The sequence below is a fragment of the Nerophis lumbriciformis genome, linkage group LG01, assembly GCF_033978685.3.
Source record: "Nerophis lumbriciformis linkage group LG01, RoL_Nlum_v2.1, whole genome shotgun sequence".
In the NCBI taxonomy this organism is placed as follows: domain Eukaryota; kingdom Metazoa; phylum Chordata; class Actinopteri; order Syngnathiformes; family Syngnathidae; genus Nerophis; species Nerophis lumbriciformis.
Genome location: NC_084548.2, coordinates 16,336,483 through 16,355,000, shown reverse-complemented (window position 1 = coordinate 16,355,000; position 18,518 = coordinate 16,336,483). Strand labels below are relative to the sequence as shown.

Below are 18,518 nucleotides of genomic sequence, written 5' to 3'. Positions count from 1 at the left end.
ATTTGTCTTTTTCAAACTACCGGTACACCAGTTTTGCCTTTTTTCATTAAAAAAAACACTCAGGAGTAAAAACAGTATTTTCGCTACCAAGGAAAGTATATTTTCTTTGTGTGTTGCCTATTTTATCTTGTTTTTTTAATAAAACTTGATTCAAAGATGTCAGTGTCTTTTGAGCAGATTCAACAATACTGTGATAATAGAAATAACCGTGATTATTTTGGTCACAAGAACCGTCACATAAACGTGTCATATGATTAAATCTATACATATACAGGAAGTTCATTCATATGGGCCTATTCGTCACGGTTTACCTGACACATGAAACATGACAATATTGGGGGAGTGCTTTATCTGCTTTAGCCGCCAGGTGGCAGTGGAGTGTTGAATATCTTAAATATGTTTTGAGGCAATTCCAACTTTGACCACAGCGTCAGTTGCTGAGTTGAGTGGTGCTTTCCATCATTTTCAACAAAAACACATTTCAAAATGATTAACTGCCCCCTTTTTTCTTTTCATATGGCCCTTTTCTGGGCCATATGAACTACTGTCGACAGGTCACACCCATAAGGGCTAAGTGCCAAAATGTTCCATTGTTTTAGACGGCACCGAAACCAAGACAACAAGAATGGTGGTACGGTTGAAAAATACACCGTAGAGTTTACATTGGCAGTAGTGTTTCATAGGTTACAAAAAAATGTGTATTTTTACAATAACAATAAAGTAAATTGCATAAAAATGGAATAAAGCAAGTTATGATTGATTAGTATATCAGTATACAACGCATTGTATTCTTTGTATTTAGTCAAGTGACTTTTTCTTACCTGTTTACGTCCGGTGAACGAAGTGGTGGTCAACCAAACCAACAGTGTGCAAACTATCCCAGTAAGCAAGGGGCCCGCTAAAAGCAGATACGAGCAAAAAATCTTAACTATGCAATAGAATTGATCCCTATACTTTATTAACAAAGATTTGTCGAGTGATCTCAAGGATTATCCGTCCGTCGCATTCCCAGGCATGTCGAACTATCTGGTGCTCCAGATATCATTCTACACGACAAAACAGATGAAAGCCTGGAAAAGCACGGAGGTCTACAACTTCTTTGTGCAAGGCCGGGCCAAGGAAATTGGTATTTATCAAAATATAACTATAGATCTCAGTGTTGTGTATGTGCTCAAAGCTTCATTTATGATTGCTGCCTTTGGTAAAAGCTTAACTCTTTTACAATTTGTTATTCTTTTAGCCAGACCTGTGAGTTTTTTTTCCGTACCTGACGGTTTCGCCTTCCTCAGAGGTTGTCACGTGATGGAAAGCAAGTTTTAGCTGAAACCGTCAGGTACGGAAACAAACACACAGATCTGGCTAGAAGAATAACAAATTGCATCATTTTTTGAAGACCTAATGAACTTCTTTGGATTACTTAACTCTTTTAGTTTTGCTCACCTTTTGCTTTCTTTTATTTAGACTCACCCGGCTGGTGTTTTACGAAACACTCGTAGCAAAAAGGTGTTTAAAAAAAACCTAATACATTGGAAATATTAAACAAACAAACCTTTAACGCAGAGATCACTCAACACTTGTGCATTTCTCGTCGATTCGTGAAATCTTGCTATCTTTCGCCCTTCTTGATTACCTCTCGAGGAACTCTGAAGAAATGTATTATCCTTTCCTCGATTTGAAAAGTTCTAACAGACTAAAACAACACGAGCATAGGGCATTTTTCTCTGAGAAAGGCAAAATGCCGCCCAGAACGCTTTGACAACAGACGCTTGCTTGACCACCACTTCGAGCCAAACATTGCTTTAAATGGGAATGTGGCCCCTGCTAAGATGGCCACCACGTATGCACGTCGAGTTACCGTATAGCTACGACTGAGACATACAGAAATCGGAGCAGTGTTTACTTCCGTCATGTTTTGTACACATCCGTCAATCTTAGACCGCATTTTTCTTTTGTAACAATATCAAAAGATGGGATTGAAAATAATCAGAAAAGGACGTCGTACCCTTCAGTGTGAACAGAGCCATAATAACCTATATTTTAGGCCACTATTGTTGTGCGTTTGTATGCAGCTTTTTGCAGTATACACTGAACACAACTGTGCACGGTAAAACCTAAACATGAAGCAACAAGCGTGTTCTTCATGACAAACTGTCAAAAATGTGACAGAGACGTTAGCTTACACACTTTGTACACAAGTGCATACAGTAATAAACCCTCCTTGACCCAAGATTGCAAACCATCGCCCCTGGACCCCTTAAAAAAAAGACCAAATAACACAATGATGTAAACAAAAAATATCTGTCCAGCCTTATTCAGACTCCTCCTGTTGCTATTTCTCCTCTGGGACGGCCAGGAAGATCTTCTGGCAGAACATGGTGAAGATTTCTGCGGAGAGACAACTCTTTATTATCATCGCCCTCAAACAAAAACAGACTGCAGGCGTCGGGCCCACAGGTGATCTCCACATGTGTGATCTCCAGCTGATGTCCGGAGCACAAATCTCATAACAAAGTGTCATCGATGCCTCGCAGCTCACACCTGCACAAATACGAGCAAATTCCAGAAATGTCTTCACTCACCGAGCATCTTATTGACCACATGCGGTTTCTTCCACTTGTAGCCCAGCAGGTAGGCGGGGATGCCCGTGAGAATGATGCCGCAGCCGATCAGGCACTCAAAGGGAGCCGCCCAAAAGGACACGGCGATCATGAAGATGCAGCCCAGAACAAAAATCACGGGGATGAACAAACACACCTGCACAGACGTAACGAAATGCTAAGTGAGTCAATGTGTCTCAATGTATTTTTTCATCCTAGTCAGGCCTGTTGTGAGTCCGATAAACTAACTAAACTATTAAAAAGTGTTAGTACTTTTACATTTCTCAATCGATTCGAACAGTTCCGAAGTCAAAATGCTTGTTGCTAATGTTAGTCAACTGCTAGCATGCTAGTAATGTGCAAAAACAACACAACTTTTTAAATAGTTGTAAAAGAAGCAGCAACGCTGGTTGCTAGGAAGACTTGGTAGGGCTCAGTCATAAGCGCCCCATTGGCCAATGAAAACAATTGGGAGAAAAAAACAAGAAGGCAAACACAACACTTAAGTATTCTGAGACTAGTCTATTAATAAAGATCAAAACTGCCCTGCATTGAAAATAAAATACATACTTGAAAAGAAAATTGCTAATTCAGTACATATATTATACATGTTTGTAACATGTATAATTGCATTAAAAACATTAGCATTTTTAAAAGATGGGCTCAATGCTGCCTCTTAACACACATTTTAAGCACCTGGTCTGACATAGAATAAGAAGATGTAGAGAGGAGGACATCAGTCTTGCCAACATATATTAAACAATTCAGACGCTAGTGACAAGTCTAGCAAATTTAGAGTTATTGGACACTTTTAAAAAGGTCAACATGAAAGCATGTATCGCTGTTCTCACCGAGCACCGGGTCTCTTACTGAATTAACTTAAAAGCACTTAAAGACTTGTGAGACACGAAAAAAAAGAAACACAAAAAAAAGCGACATTTGATAATAATGCAAACCCACAAACCGATCTATTGTGGTTCTGGAGGAAACACTATTAAGATCCAAACAATACAAATACAATTGATAACAAGTGGAAAAAATGGTGCAGACCACCTTATTTAAATAAGGAATGTGTGTGTATAACCATGGAGACACTCATTTACAGCACATCCATGGCATCATTTGATGCAGTATGTTGCTGTGTTGTGGAACACGCAGCACACAAATATAATCTGCACCACCTTTTTTGGGGCTATTGGAAGCGCTTTTCTGGCGTGATCAAGACAACGGAACCAAATGTTGTCACGCCGAAAGTGCCCTTTGAGAGACGCCAATACTAACTGTGATGATGCGCTGTAATGATCCACTTGCAAGAAAATGCAGTGTTGCAAAAAGTTTTTCAAATATAAAAAAAAAATTCTAAGTCATCCAGCAGCTCAAAAATGGCATTGATAGTCAGATAGACAACATGTCCACTATTTTTTTTTATTTCTGACAGTCCAAATATGTCGACACACTCAGAAAGATTTGTCTCTCTCCCTCGTCTGCCGTTACTCCGATCGCCTCCTTCTCGCCACAATGTCCGTACCTTCCACGCGTGCTAAATATAGAATCGAAAACAGCAGCTGTAAACACTTTCAGGCTTGATAAATGCTAAATGATTAAATTTGCATCCCCTCCTCGCTATTTTGCTTTTTTGCTCATTTAAGACATGGAATTCTCTGCACACAAGCTTAGTACATCAGTTGTGCATGCGCTGTCTACAACACAGACACCTTAAGTCGATCAGGTCCTGAATATACGTTTGTATTATATAGTGCTGTCAAATTATAAATTTTTTAATTAGATGAATCATACTTTTAAATTTGGATTAATCATGATTAATCACAGGTTAACCTGCTTGCTTGATTAAAATGAACGTAAAAATGACCCCAATATTTGCACAGGAATGCAATTTTATTTTTTATTTTTCTTTAAGGTTTTAGGCTACTTTAATGCACTATGTTTATTTGCTCAAAACTTGGTGACAGTTTTGTCTAATGTCAAGTTAGGGTGTATTTGGATGATAAATGTTCCAGTCTATGACTGTGTAATAACACGTACCGCCTTCCAGGTAACCATCCTCGATTATGCTATAGGAGCATGTAAAGTCAAAATAAACTGCTTGATTAATCTGCGTATATACATGATAATGCAAAACTTTTTTATGATTAAGCACATGAGTTAAACTCGTTATTTGTCACAGCCCTAATATTATAATTATACAGAGTAGAGATATATTATGTGTCAATTATCTAATAACCGTATTTTCTGGGCTATAGAGCGCACCCGTATTTAGGCCACGCCCAAATTTTAGAAGAAATAAACATGTTTACATATATTAGCCGCACCAGACTATAAGCTGCAGATATATACCAGTACGAAATATTTTTGTAAATGTATATTTACATACCGGTACGTTAATTGTTTCCAAACGGTGCCTGTCACAGGGCAAACAAACCATAAGTCATCGTCATGGACCCACTAGCTGCGGTAGCTAGTTTTCCAATTAGCTAAACAGACTCAGTAACTCCACCGTGAGAGTTTGGTGAATTTACGAAACTTAAACAATACAAAAAGAATGCGGTTGTAAGTTAATAATACTAACACTCATAAACGTGTTAGCATATTCGCTAATGCTAACGACGCCAGCTTAATTACATTAGGATAGCTCGTACAAATAGGCATGAAAACACTCCTACAGACATCACACATGGGATGGTTTAGTAAGTATAAATTGTTTCAGTTATATTATAAAACTTACAAATGTTGCATGGAGTGATGAATGAAGAATGCTTTCGAGCTGAAACGCTATGGACAAATACTTCCGGTTCAAGGAACGAAACAGGAAGTACATTTTTGAACTCGCAGCGCCTGCAGTGAGCAAACTCGTTCCAAAGATGGCACCATAGCACAAACAATACCACACATTTTCGGTGTCTCTGTTGGTGTAGTATGACAACTATTTGTTGAATACAAAACTTTATGGCCGTTAGCAAAGAAAAATCCATAAATTAGCTGCACCCTTATTATATAAGCCGCAGGGTTCAAAGCGTGGGGGAAAAAAGTATTGGCTTATAGGTGGGTTGCAATCACGTGACCTAGGGGCACATCCGGGCATTTCTGGGTTTCAGGCGATGGTCTAAGTCCCATTAGGCTACTGTATTTTGAAAGGCTTAGAGGCAAATATAAAAGCAATCATGAAAAAAAATATTTTAAATGGGATGGAGTGGATTCTTACACTCTTAAAAAAAGTATATGTTTTTAAAGATTTAAACCATTTATCATCACCAATAGGTTACTGCTATCTCACTTCACTTGACACTTATGGAATTGAGAGAAGATAAGAGGCACATCATGTCTTTATATCTGAGGGGTCCACTAATTAAACATTAATTCGTGAAAGACAAAGTTGGATTTATTCGTGCATCGCTAAGTAACGTATTTGATTGACATAACAGAGTGCCGTGCTGCTGTGATCATGACGCTGATGAGAAAAAGGATACGTTTGTTTGCAGTTGATTTCCTGCTACAAATATTAGTCGCATCTACAATTCATGTCTGCAGTTGTTTTTTTGATGTGAAGTTCATATTTTGTCTCATTATTTGGCTGTTGAATTAATCTTTGCTAGCGATATCAATCGTCAGTATATGCTGTTGAGCCTACGAGATATTTAATCATCTAGTTTATTAAGGATATTTTCTTGATGCTAACTAAATATCACCAAAGACGCTATAATGTGGTCATCCGTCTCGAATAAAGCATTTGGCTTTACTGCACAACAACAACTAAGCTATTAGTTTCTGTTATGAAAACCGAGGAAGGACCAACAATCACAATATTTATTACAAGAACTTAAAATGACGTTAGTTTATTTGCACAAGCAGGTCTTCGTAGTTATATTTAGACATAGCAACCACAAAAGAACACAAACTAATGTGATCTCTTGTCCTTTTCTTACTTTTAGTTCTGCTATCAAACACTACATAACTCGATTGCATCACAGAAAGTTTCTCAAACAAATCAAATGTTCAAACAAACATTTTACAAAGTGATCGCTGCAGACACAAGCGGGCCGATTGTATTCCACAAGATGATGAAAGTGACATTTTTAAGAGACATTTCCTTTGACACACTTTTATTTTCCCTGACTTCATTAACTTTATGAGACACTTCTTTCGGGACTCTTTGAATACTATTTCCTATCCCTCTATTTGAAAGACTAGAACACCCAAGAAAAGAACAGCAATACGGCATTTTCTGCTCAAACTTTACACTCACTCATACTTGTTTTAATGCTACTCTCAAGCTGCTTGACCATCATGTGAATTAAAAAAAACGGATGTGATGTCATATGCAACCCTCCTATTGTCCGGAAAAATGGTACTCCTATAAATTTTCATATTGCTGTTGAGGTCTGACTTCCTGTACCTGCCAACTCTCCCTGACCTTTCTCCGCCTTCTGCTCAAATTGCAGTAAAATTACATTTGGGCACAAATATTTTCACCTATTAATTTCCGCGTGGCCAATAGTGGCTGTTTAAATATGTCCATCCATCCATCCATTTTCTAGCGCTTGTGTCTTTCGGGGTCGCGGGGGGTGCTGGAGCCTATCTAAATCCAATAAATTCTGTTGATCTCCACTACTACTTAATAAAAACTTTCCCCACGTCATACATTATGCTTAGAACTGACTTGACTTGAACAGTTTACTCACACGGAGAGAGCACACAGAGACAACTAGTTAATTCCATTAAGCAGAGGCTGAGAGGTCATTTGTCTCAAAGCAAAAGATGAAAGATGGCACATAATGGCAGAGAAAGAGCGAGCGTACCAACATCAATCCTCTCCGTACACATGTTCAACCAATATAACAATGTTTGGAGTCATAAAAATATCAAAGGTGCTTCAACGAAAAAAATAAAAGTGTTTGAAGTTTAGCAACGTAGACCACTCGACATGGCGCTCTCGGATCCAACCAACGTACCTTTATTGGCCTTCGGCGGTTGGGTTGTTTGAAACGTAGCCACAGCATCCCAGCGATTGCCATGCCGACACAGAGCCAAGTGAAGAAACTGAACAGGTTGATGACAGAGAAGATGTCCTGAGAGATGGCGTACATCATAGACAGCAGACACTGGGGGGAATAAAAAGAATGTACAGTTTTTGCCATGGTGGAAATGACAATTATCATGTGCATTATTTCATCAGACATATGGATGCTCAGAAGCTAATAATTCAAGAGATTTATGACTTGGTTGTTATATCAACAAGATTGTATTAAATGTAACTATTTGCACTGCCTCGACCTTTTCACCCTGCAAATCCCTGGTCATGAATAGTATTACTTTAAGAACAACAAAGAAGCAGCGTTGCAAATGTCTTCTTACTGTGAAGATGAGGGACGGCACCGGTGTGAAAAGGTCAGTGTGGACCAATCCCAGAGCAGCGGGAAGTTGACCCTCGCGAGCTCCAGCGTAGAACAAACTGGAACAGGAGGTGCAGATGTATTTTTTTTTTGTTGTCATGATCCACTTGGCCTTGGTCACGCTGGCCAACAATAACAAACTCAAATTCTGCATTTGATCACACATCACATGACACTTTCTGTCGCATTTGCTGGTTTGCATCTCAAATTTCACCCTTTGTAACAATAATAATAACTTATAAAACTAGTGTATTACTTTACCGTGCCGAGGTGAACAAGGACCCATTGACAGCTCCAAAGCAAGACAGCCCCACGAACACTGGAATTAGCCAAGACATCACACCGAGATGGTACTCCCCAAAACTCTGCAAATCAGCCACAGATCACATAGCTGAATAAAAAATAACCGCAGTCGGACATCTTATGTTAGAGCATGGCAACTCACTACGGCGACAGCCTCAGAATTGACCATCTCCTCGGGAGAAATGGTTGTGAAGTAGGCCAGGTTGGTGAGAACGTAAACAACCGTTACGATGGGCATGGAGATGATGATTGAGAGGGGCAGGTTCCTTGGCGGAGATAGGACAGTGTTCATTCAACATATAATCAGATCCACTTCAAACGATTTGTCAGTGATCATGCACGCGTGACAATAAAGTTACAAATCTGATTAATATAAGAAAATATAATATAGAATATAGAATATTGTCAGGCATGTCACTGACAGTTTGGTTATGTTTTAGTTTTCCCTCTGTTTGCGTTTTATTTCCTGTCAGCGCTCTTATTTTTGTTCAGTTTCCTGCTTGCTTCCCTTAACGCTGTTTCCCCTCAGCTGCGGCTGATTGGCACCTGGCCACACCTGGTGTCAATCAGTCGGCTGCTATTTATCCGGCCTTGCCCTCCAGTCAGGGCTGGAGTATTGTTTGCTTTAGGCTGTGGACTGCTTGCTATCTCCAGTTCTCCCTGTTTCTTGTATGCTGTGAGCTATTCCCTGGTTCCTGATTCCTGTTCCTGTTTCCTGTTTCCTGCCTCCTGATTCGTGTTTTACCTGCATTTTTTGGACATTAAAACCATGTTTTCCTGCACCAAGCCTGCCATCCCTGCATCTTGGGGTTTGTCACCACCAATTCCTGACAGAATAGAAGAAACCGGACTGGAAGTAGTCTTGGTTTAAAACCCGGTTTTGCTTCTTGTTGTTTCTGTGATGTAATGCATGCAACACAAAATACAGTAAAAACTCATAGGTCAAACAAAATGTGTTCTCTGAGGCCATTTTGTTCTTATATCAAAGAAACCGTTCCCTATACCCAACAATGTCGGTAGCGAAATATAAATAATATATTTTGTCCTAATAAGTCAAGTTCATGTTCAATGCTTATCATCACATTTGTCCTATTTGCCATCATTGCTGCCCCCTTTGATAGAAGCATCACAAAAAAGACAGAGAGCCAAATTAAAACACACTTTTGGATTAATTCCTTTAAATTAGTGGTTAGGGCCGCCAAAAAATATCTGTTTCTCAGCTGTAGTCCATATGGACTGCAGCGGTACTCAATTGCAATACACTTTTACAACCAAGTATCAATATCAAACAAACAAGATGTCTGGAGCTAAAGTCATAAAGAAATTATGATTAATGTAAGAAACATACTGTAAATATTATTTATTATGTATTTAGTTAGAATTTATTTATTACTGTATGGGTTTTTCATCAGTTTTTATGGGTCCATTCTTTTGCAGTATATTTGATTAGTATTTATTTTTCTAATCAACATGACCAAAGGCTTGATAATTATCCTTGTAATTAACACATATTTATTCATTATTCATATCATTTGACAAGATGCATCCTGTTAAACTGTAAGTAGGTTAGATATAATTATTGAATATGATTAAATCAAAAGTAAGAATACACATTCAGCGTTGATATTCGAGTGGGCCCCGGGTCCCTCTATAGTGGAAAAGTTGAACCCCCAGGTGAGAAAGGCTAAGAACCCCTGCCTTAATTACTTATTGAACCGAGGCCTCACATTTGCTAAACTCCAAGTTTTGTTGACTTTTGAGGAACATTTTGGTTGAACTGCAAATTGTACGACATTTGGCTTTGACTTTGGTAATTCCACTGTATATTGCAAAGTAAAAATCAGAATTTCCCTTTAGAGATGCTAATTAAACATCAAATATGTCATTATTCATGTCCAATGAATGCATCTAAACTTGTTGAATGTGCAGTTTTTGTAAGGCTTTTTTTTTTGTTTCTGCTAATTTTGGCATTCTGCATCTCCATGCAATTGACAAATAACAAACATGCTCTTTCTTAGTCATCCATGAGCAGAGTCATGCTTTTGGAAAATACTAACAGGAGAACCCCGTTTTAAAACAACCTCCACCACATTTAAGTCACCTCTCTGGATTGATCATCTCCTCTGTAACGTAATTCAGGTAATTCCTAAAAAAAAACAAAAAGACAACAATGTACCATGAAGTTTCAAGTATACAGGAAGGCATTGGTTTAAACAACAACACAATAGTTAACTCTCCAGTTTTGGTTGACACAGTTAGAGAGGTACTAACTTAACAATTTGTGAATTACTGTTTGCAGTGTTGTACAAGGGCACTGCATAGTACTGATAGTAGTAATAAAGGATCGAAACGATATCAGTTTGGCCTGCGGTTGCGATACAAATTTTACTCTTATTGCAATAACATGTTGATGATTTTTTTTCAATGAAATTACCTCCCGGCTTTTGAGCTCTCCTTAAATTAATCTGAATGTGAATGAGTCTGTGGTCTGTGATCCTGTTTTTTTTCTGTTTTATTGTCAGGTTATTGTTATTGAAATGTATATGTACACCAACCTGTCTGGGAACTACCGACGGAAATTAGCTTGAGGCTAAAATCTGACTTAGTTGCATAAGTATATGTTCAGTAATATGTGCTGTCTGTCCCTACTTTAAATAAAGAGAGGGGAAAAGTCACACATTTTATTGTGATGGCTTGGTACTGTTGGAACCTGGGTTGTAATGACATAAAAATGTCATATCATAGTTATCGTGGTCAAAATGATCATGGTTATTATTATTATATATTGAATGTGATAAAGAAATACTTACACCCACACTGAAATCTTTTTTTAAATAAACAAATACAGACATAGTTAGAAAATCCACTATATTGCATGTTTTCTGTTTCTTATGCTTCACTGATAGTGTTTTGGTCTTAGTAATTGATCTGTTGTAATAGCCAAGATTTTATTGTTATTGATTTGTACTGTAGAACTTTAAGAATTATTTAAATGAAACCTATCATTCTTATTTATTATGTCTGCTGGGCGTTGTTGCGTCCTACTATGTTCAGCGGCCCCTGAACGCACCGTAAAAACACTTACCGGGTAAGAATCATAGTCCTCGGAGTATAGCATGATCACTCTGTTCTTGTAGGTTCATGTGCGCAATTGAATACCTTAGTTGCTCATACAACAAAGTGTTTGTATACGTTCAGATTGAGGTATGTCATATCTCAATAGGGAACGACGGTAATGTCTCTTGTTTTCATGTTAGCATTTAGGCTCGTGAGCTGGCGCCAGTCCTTTTGTGAGTTTTTCAAAATGCAGTGGTCACGGTTTTTTGATCATTTTGATTTTAAACGGTAAAACTAACTGTCGAAGTTTTACCACGGTTATCATTAACACGGTTTATCCTTACATCCGTAGTTGGAACTAACATACAATATGTTTGCAGTAGTGTGTGTGCCTTGTACTGGAAGTATTTTCTTAATTCAAATAAATAATTGCTTTAATTAAAAAAAAAAAAGTGTACCGCACAAAATGTTGCAGGCTGTGCAATAGTTTTTTTTGTAGTATTTGTACACCACATTTCAGGAATAGTCAGTATTTAAAGTAGCTATATGTTGTATGTTCCTGCTGTGAGGAGGCAGCCTGTCTCAACAGAATCAGTGCGGATGCGGAACCAGGAAGCATGTCTCGCCCTGCAGGACTGTTTTGAGACCACAGACTTGGACGTGCTCTGTAAGCCTCACGGGACAGACATTGATAGCATCACAGACTACATTAATTTCTCTGAGGACTCCATCATCCCTACAAAAACTGTCCACCATTACCCAAATAAAAAGCCCTGGATCACCAGCCAGCTAAAGGTGCTGCTGAAGAAAAAGAAGCTTACCTTCAGATCTGGTGATAGGGACGATTTGAGGAGGATACAGTGGCAGCTTAAAGTTCAGCTGCCAGAAGGGAAAAATGCCCACAGAAGGAAGCTGGAGGCCAAACTGCAGCAGAATAACACTTGGGATGTGTGGAAGGGCATAAAAACCATCACGTGCTTCAATAACAAAGCCAAACTGCTGGATGTGGGTGTAGATAGAGAACGAGCTTGCATATTTGTACATGCTATCGTAATGTAATGAAGCTAGCCTTGTTAGCATCAGCTAATATGCTAACACATTTACGAGTGACTTTGTTAGTACTATTAACTTACAATGGCATTCTTTTTGTATTGTTTCAGTTTCATAAATTCACCAAAATGTCTTCAGCATCTAGTGGGTCCATAACGATGACTTCTGTTTTGTTTGATCAGCCGTTTTACTGCTGTGTTACAGACACTGTTTAGAAACAATTAAGGTATGTAAATAATCATTTACAAAATCTTTCTGTGTAAATAACTAATTTCACAACATACTTATCTGCGGCTTATAGGCCTGTGCGGTTAATACATGGAAAATTGTGTTTTTCTTCTAAAATTTAGTGGGTGCGCTGTGTAGTCCAGAAAATACGAAAGAGAAAAAACACTTAGTATAATGCAGTACAGTTCTACACAGCTACAAATTAACATTGTTGCTAAATGAATACCTCTCTGATTGTGTGAATCGACATCAAGCTGTGTTATTCATCTTTGCAAAGCCACAATTATTAATGCATTAGTTCAGACGTACCTAATGTTTCCATTCAGGGCAGAAATTAAAATCACTTTGAAAGAATTGTTTCCATTTCTAATCAGTAATTAGGTCACAAATGACTTACCAGCCTCCAAAAGCAAATAAACCACTGTACAGAGCCAAGACAATATTGTCCACACCAAATTTGCTGCCTTCAAATGCATTTTCTGGCTGCAAGTAAGGCACATCACCTGCACACACACACAAAATACACGATTATTGTGCTGTACTCATATTTATTGGAATTTATTGTGAAACATAGGTCTTCTTCCTCATAATGAGGGAGACTACACACCACACGTGCATTTGCTCACACTCCTGTCGTTTTGCGCTTCAGCTCTCTAAAAGGGCCACAGTGTGCGACAGCAGCCGGCAAGCTTTTGCAGCCTCATCGTCATGGCAACACAGCGCCTCGCACAATGATTGTGGGTGTGGCCTTGCAAATGAGGGCGAGCAAGGAGCAGATGTAGCGTGGCGCAGACGGCCGCCATACTGTGTGTGCCTCGTGCTGTGCAGTATATTGTTGTGCGGCTGGGGCTTCAGTGGACAATTTTTAAATGATAATATTCTACGACTAAAATATGGTTTAACGTGTGGAATATGGTAGGTTTTATTCAGAGGGTTTTGGTTTTAAAGATTATTATATAACGCAAAAATATTATTTAAGACTTGCTCTTTGTTCTTTCAATGCTAATGAAGCATCATAAGCAGCATTTTTAATTATGTAACTATATGTTTTGATTATTTTTAAACAAGAATTGATTGATTTGCTTTAATTCCACACATACTTGATTCCATGTAACAGAATTTTGCCTACAATTCACATTTTTTATGTAAGAAAATATTTATTTTTTTTGCATCCTAAAAAGCCCTCTAAAAAGACATCCAAAAACGGCTAACAATACTTAATTTACATTTTGGACCTGAATATCAACCAGGTATTAGTGATATTGTTATTACAAGCGCTAACATTAAAGCCCCACTTAGAAGAACTTGTAATTTTGGTTGATTTTGGCGGCGCCAGTGGACCGAAGCGGTAGTGTTTGCCTGAAGGAAGAGACCATTTCCATTGAGAACCAGCGCATAGCGTCGTAAATCGTCAGAAACTACTGTCACGCACTCACAAACTGACACAGCAATACCACAATGACACATTTTACTCAAACTTTGTATTTGCGGTTTGCAGTCATAGCATTGTTTTTTCTCTATACATTACTTTTGAGTTTGTTGCGTGGCTGGTCGTGTCAGTGTAGAACTGCGAACTATCAAGCTGGTGGCTATTTATTGCTATCACGCACATTTCTTATAGCTAACATTATCATTTTGATTTGAGCATCGAAATGTACTTAATAGTAAAGCAGAAACAGAGCCAAGGCAACATCGGTTTGAAATCCTTAATCATGTTTATGAGCTCACGCCAGCGAGTGAAAGCCCGGCCAGTGTCCATCCCTTTTTCTTTTTCTTTTGTCTCCTCAGACAAAACTTTTCGTTTTTTTGTGTTGTTTTGCAACTTTGGCCATGATAGCAGTAATTCGCATCACTTCCGTCTTTGCAACGAAAGGGAAAAGGGGGGACTGTCGTATGCCGTAAAGCAAGTCAGCACATTGGTAGTTTTTTGTGTGGCAGGGTGTCAGGGTTGCTACTACCCTCCTCATGGTCGCTAAGAGCCAGCAAAAGCAATACAGAACCCCTACGGCCATGACAGAGGTGTCATTCAACTAGTTGTAAGTCCATGTATCACCCCAAAAGTTATGAAAATATTTTGTGAAGGTTGACAAGTTACTTACTGCTGTTTTAAGAACCTATTTTTAGCGGTGCATTGTAACAGAGAGCTAACTTCCTGATGCTGCTGTATTGACATCGTCGGCTGGTGAGCTGCTTCCTGGCCTCGGAGCTCATGAAAGTTTATTCTAGATTATAAATCATGTATCGCACCTGGATAGTAAAAGGATGAGGACGTAATTCGAGAAGTTGGTCAACTGTAACAGCCAATTTAAACCCCGAAATGGCGAAACAGACCGAAAAAGACACATGGTTCCACCCCGCATTTTTCTTTGCGACGATTATGAGTGATTCTTCATCGAAACTGGAATATATCAACATCGTAACAGTCGGCATCCCAGCGAGAGCAGATATTGTACAGTAAGTGATGTTTTATTATGTTTGTTGTTTCCCATTAAGTTTGCAGTGAGTAGTAATCAGTGATGTGTTTGTAAAATTAATGACCAAAATATGTAAATAGTACATGTTATTAAGAATATGCTTGTTACTGCATTACATATGTACAAATGTGTATATAAAACCTTGATCGAGGTGTTTGGATGTTTTTAAGCGCCTTATAGGCAAAATAGAGCCACTCCTCGCATTTATTTACTAGTTAGAATGCATACAAAACAGAAAAACATATGTATGCTTGTCTTACAAAATGATTGTGAATGATATACAAAATAAAATTTAAAAAAAGCGCAGTTCCCCTTTAAGATCATACATTTTAAATCTGACAGGATTAATAGGTAGAATAATTGTTGCATTTTGTAATTTCTGCTCTGTATTTCAGCAGCATTGACACTTGTGTACAGAAGCATACACAAACACACGCATGAGTGCACACTCGCTCGTGGAAGCAGACACACAAGTGTTCACACTTGGCCACTTTGCAAACAACCTGAAAGCAAGTCCTCTACTCGTTAGTGATGACCATCATTAAGAGACAAAAGAATGCATCTTCCTTGTTGATGTTGACACTAGCATTTGATAGCAAAAATGTGAATGTATTCTCTAGTGAGCAGAAATTCTTCCTCAATGATTGTTCCCATGGTTAGTAAGGCAACAAATTGTTAATACGTCAGAACATCAGAGACCTCGGAAAGTTTTGTGTTCTGCTCTAAAGGTAAACAGAAGGCTGGTTGAAAGTTCTAAGACTTACCTGTAAAGATCTCTATGAAGCCAAAGAGGATGATGATGACCAGGGCGAGCAACTTGGAGGCCGTGAACAAATCTTGGACCTTGGTGGCGGCCCTCACGCTGATACAGTTGACAAAGGTAAGGCAAGCTGCGGGAGATCAAACACAAAGAGCCATCAAACGCTGAACCGTGGTCATGATGGCGTTTGTTGCTACTCACTGAGGCAGAGGCAGGCGATGAGCTTGGCGGCACTGTCGGGCACACTGCAGTTGGGGTAGATCGGTTTCAGGAGGTACGTGGCGAACACCAGCGACACAACGTACTGCGACGACGGCCGGATGATGAGCATCTCCACCCACAGTTTGAGGAAGGCTGCCAGCTCGCCGTAGATCTCCAGGATGTATGTGTAGTCCCCCCCGGACTTGGTGATGGTGGTGCCCAGTTCGGCGTAGCAAAGCGCCCCCATGGTGGAGATCACGCCGCACACGGACCACACGATCAAAGAAAGGCCGGCCGAGCCCGTCTCTTTCACCACGCCTGTCGGCGTGACGAAGATGCCCGAGCCGATGATGGTGCCTATGATCATGGCCACGCCGTTGAAGAGGGTGATGCTGCGCTTGAGTTCGATCTTCTGGCTCTTGTCAGCGGGGGGATCTGTGGGGCTTGATGGGGTGGCGAGTGGAGTGGTTGGGGATGGAAGGATCTCACCATCTTGGTCCATGTCTGCTTCAGCTGATGTTAGTCAAGAAAATAAAAAGATCTTCAGATTCAATGTATTTTATACTTACTACAGAGCAGTTCAATGTGTTAGCAAAAATACTGTGTTGTAGTGGGTTTACAACATTCACCCACGGAACTTTAGTTAGAGAATTCCAGTTGGACGGGTTTTGACAGGACACATTTCCTGTGTTATTGTTGTTGCACTAGGAAGCCACAGATGTGGAGGTACTGCTCCATTGATAATTTGAAACAAAATCTGAATGAATTAAAACAGTAAGCTCCTGTCCTCATGCACTACAGTGTATTCATAAATCCCGCTGGTATGTGTTCTTTTTCATTGGCCCAAGGTGCATTTCATTAGCAGTTAGAACCTGTCTAACAGCATCTCAATCGAGGATAATAGCCAACGCTATCTCCCCAGGTCAACTCAACAGCCCGACGTTCAATCACATTATCAAAACGCTCACATCCTTTCTCCTTAGACATTGGAGCAGGTGCGGAGCAGGCAACAGATGAATGCAAATGAAACGCATGTTTGCAGACCATTGGTTGAAACACACCTCAAATGTGCACACGTACCCTGAGGCTTTTCCTTTGTGTAATGCAACATTGCATCAGACCACATGGTGGAACAGTGCCGCTCTGCTCCATGTGCTAACACCAGAAGTGTGTGTTGTAGTGAAGTGTGGTATACTGCACTTACCCGCCTTCTTCTCCTTGGCGATGCTCTCCCGGCTGCTACGTAATTTCAGTTCGGGCTCAGCCATCTTTTCCTCCTAACCTGTGTCCCCTTGTCTTGTATTTCCCCCCTTCTTTACGCCCTGCCTCTATGTCCCCTTCCTCCTCCTGTGACTAAATTCCCTCTGACACACACACACGCCGCGCTTTATCCCTCCCTCCCTCCCGTGATTTGCTCTCCCTCACTCATATACACACACACACACACACACACACACACACACACTTGCTAACTAATGAGACTCCATCTGACCCTGATCCTGTCTGCCTCTCCCCTCCCTCGCCTCCGTCCTTACAGCATACACAGAAAGGTAGAAGCTCCACCTTTGTGATGCTGTGGGGGTCTACGCCCACTCCTGCTGCTCCATGATGACATAACTCAGGGTGGAGGGGGAGGGTGGACCGTGGTTACTGGCAGCCAGTGTTTAGAAGGGGCCACAATGTGACGCTCTAATCTTGTTGTGTACTTCTGGCTAATCCAGACAGTCTGCTCCTGTGCGTGAAAGGGGGGATGTTGCATGGCAACAGCGCTCTCCTGCGGCACGTGTAGTGTAGTGATGTGGTTCTTCCGCCATGATGCCATGCTGGAAGGCGGTGAAATGGATACCCACTAGACCTGTACAAAAACACAGACTGAAATTGGGTCTTCAATGAGCATGATGGTTTATAATTTGAGATAACATGTTCACTTAACTAACTTAAACAACAATAACATCATTGTTAACGTCAAGGGACAAAAATATTGAAAACTTAATACAACATTTACATTCAATATCATGTATAACAGTACAAAACAGAATGTTTAGTGTGTTATGGTACTTTAGTTAAAACTCACCTTGTCTGCTTCAGTTGATGTTAGCCAAGATAATTCAGATTCAATGTATTTTATACTTAATACAGAGCAGTTCAATGTGTTAGCACAAGTACTGTGTTATAGTGGGCTTACATAATTCACCCATGGACTTTAGTTACGGTTAGAGAGTTCCGGTTGGGCAAGTTTTGACGGGACACATTTCCGGTGTTATTGTTGCTGCACTCGGAAGCAATAACACAATTGTTAACGTCAAGGGACAAAAATATTTAAAACTTAATACAACATTTACATTCAATATCATGAATAACAGTACAAAACGGAATGTTTAGTGTGTTATGGTAGCACTGTATTTTAGTTAAAACTCACCATGTCTGCTTCAGTTGATGT

General features: G+C 39.7%; 1 protein-coding gene across 1 annotated transcript in view; it reads right to left on the bottom strand.

The window, feature by feature from the left end:
* LOC133616687 (large neutral amino acids transporter small subunit 1-like) overlaps window positions 1–17,453 on the bottom strand; it is a 19,581-nt gene extending 2,128 nt beyond the window's left edge. The window contains exons 1-11 of the mRNA XM_061976243.1: window positions 17,283–17,453; window positions 16,079–16,591; window positions 15,882–16,007; window positions 13,041–13,146; window positions 10,410–10,454; window positions 8,451–8,574; window positions 8,267–8,370; window positions 7,968–8,064; window positions 7,565–7,714; window positions 2,580–2,754; window positions 1–2,385 (exon numbers count right to left, since the gene is read on the bottom strand). The exon at window positions 1–2,385 is cut by the window's left edge and continues 2,128 nt beyond it. Of these exons, the coding sequence (XP_061832227.1) occupies window positions 2,330–2,385; window positions 2,580–2,754; window positions 7,565–7,714; window positions 7,968–8,064; window positions 8,267–8,370; window positions 8,451–8,574; window positions 10,410–10,454; window positions 13,041–13,146; window positions 15,882–16,007; window positions 16,079–16,591; window positions 17,283–17,346 (1,560 nt within the window). The 5' untranslated portion in view covers window positions 17,347–17,453 and the 3' untranslated portion in view covers window positions 1–2,329. The remainder of the gene's footprint in view (window positions 2,386–2,579; window positions 2,755–7,564; window positions 7,715–7,967; window positions 8,065–8,266; window positions 8,371–8,450; window positions 8,575–10,409; window positions 10,455–13,040; window positions 13,147–15,881; window positions 16,008–16,078; window positions 16,592–17,282) is intronic.
* Between the last annotated feature and the right edge of the window lie 1,065 nt (window positions 17,454–18,518).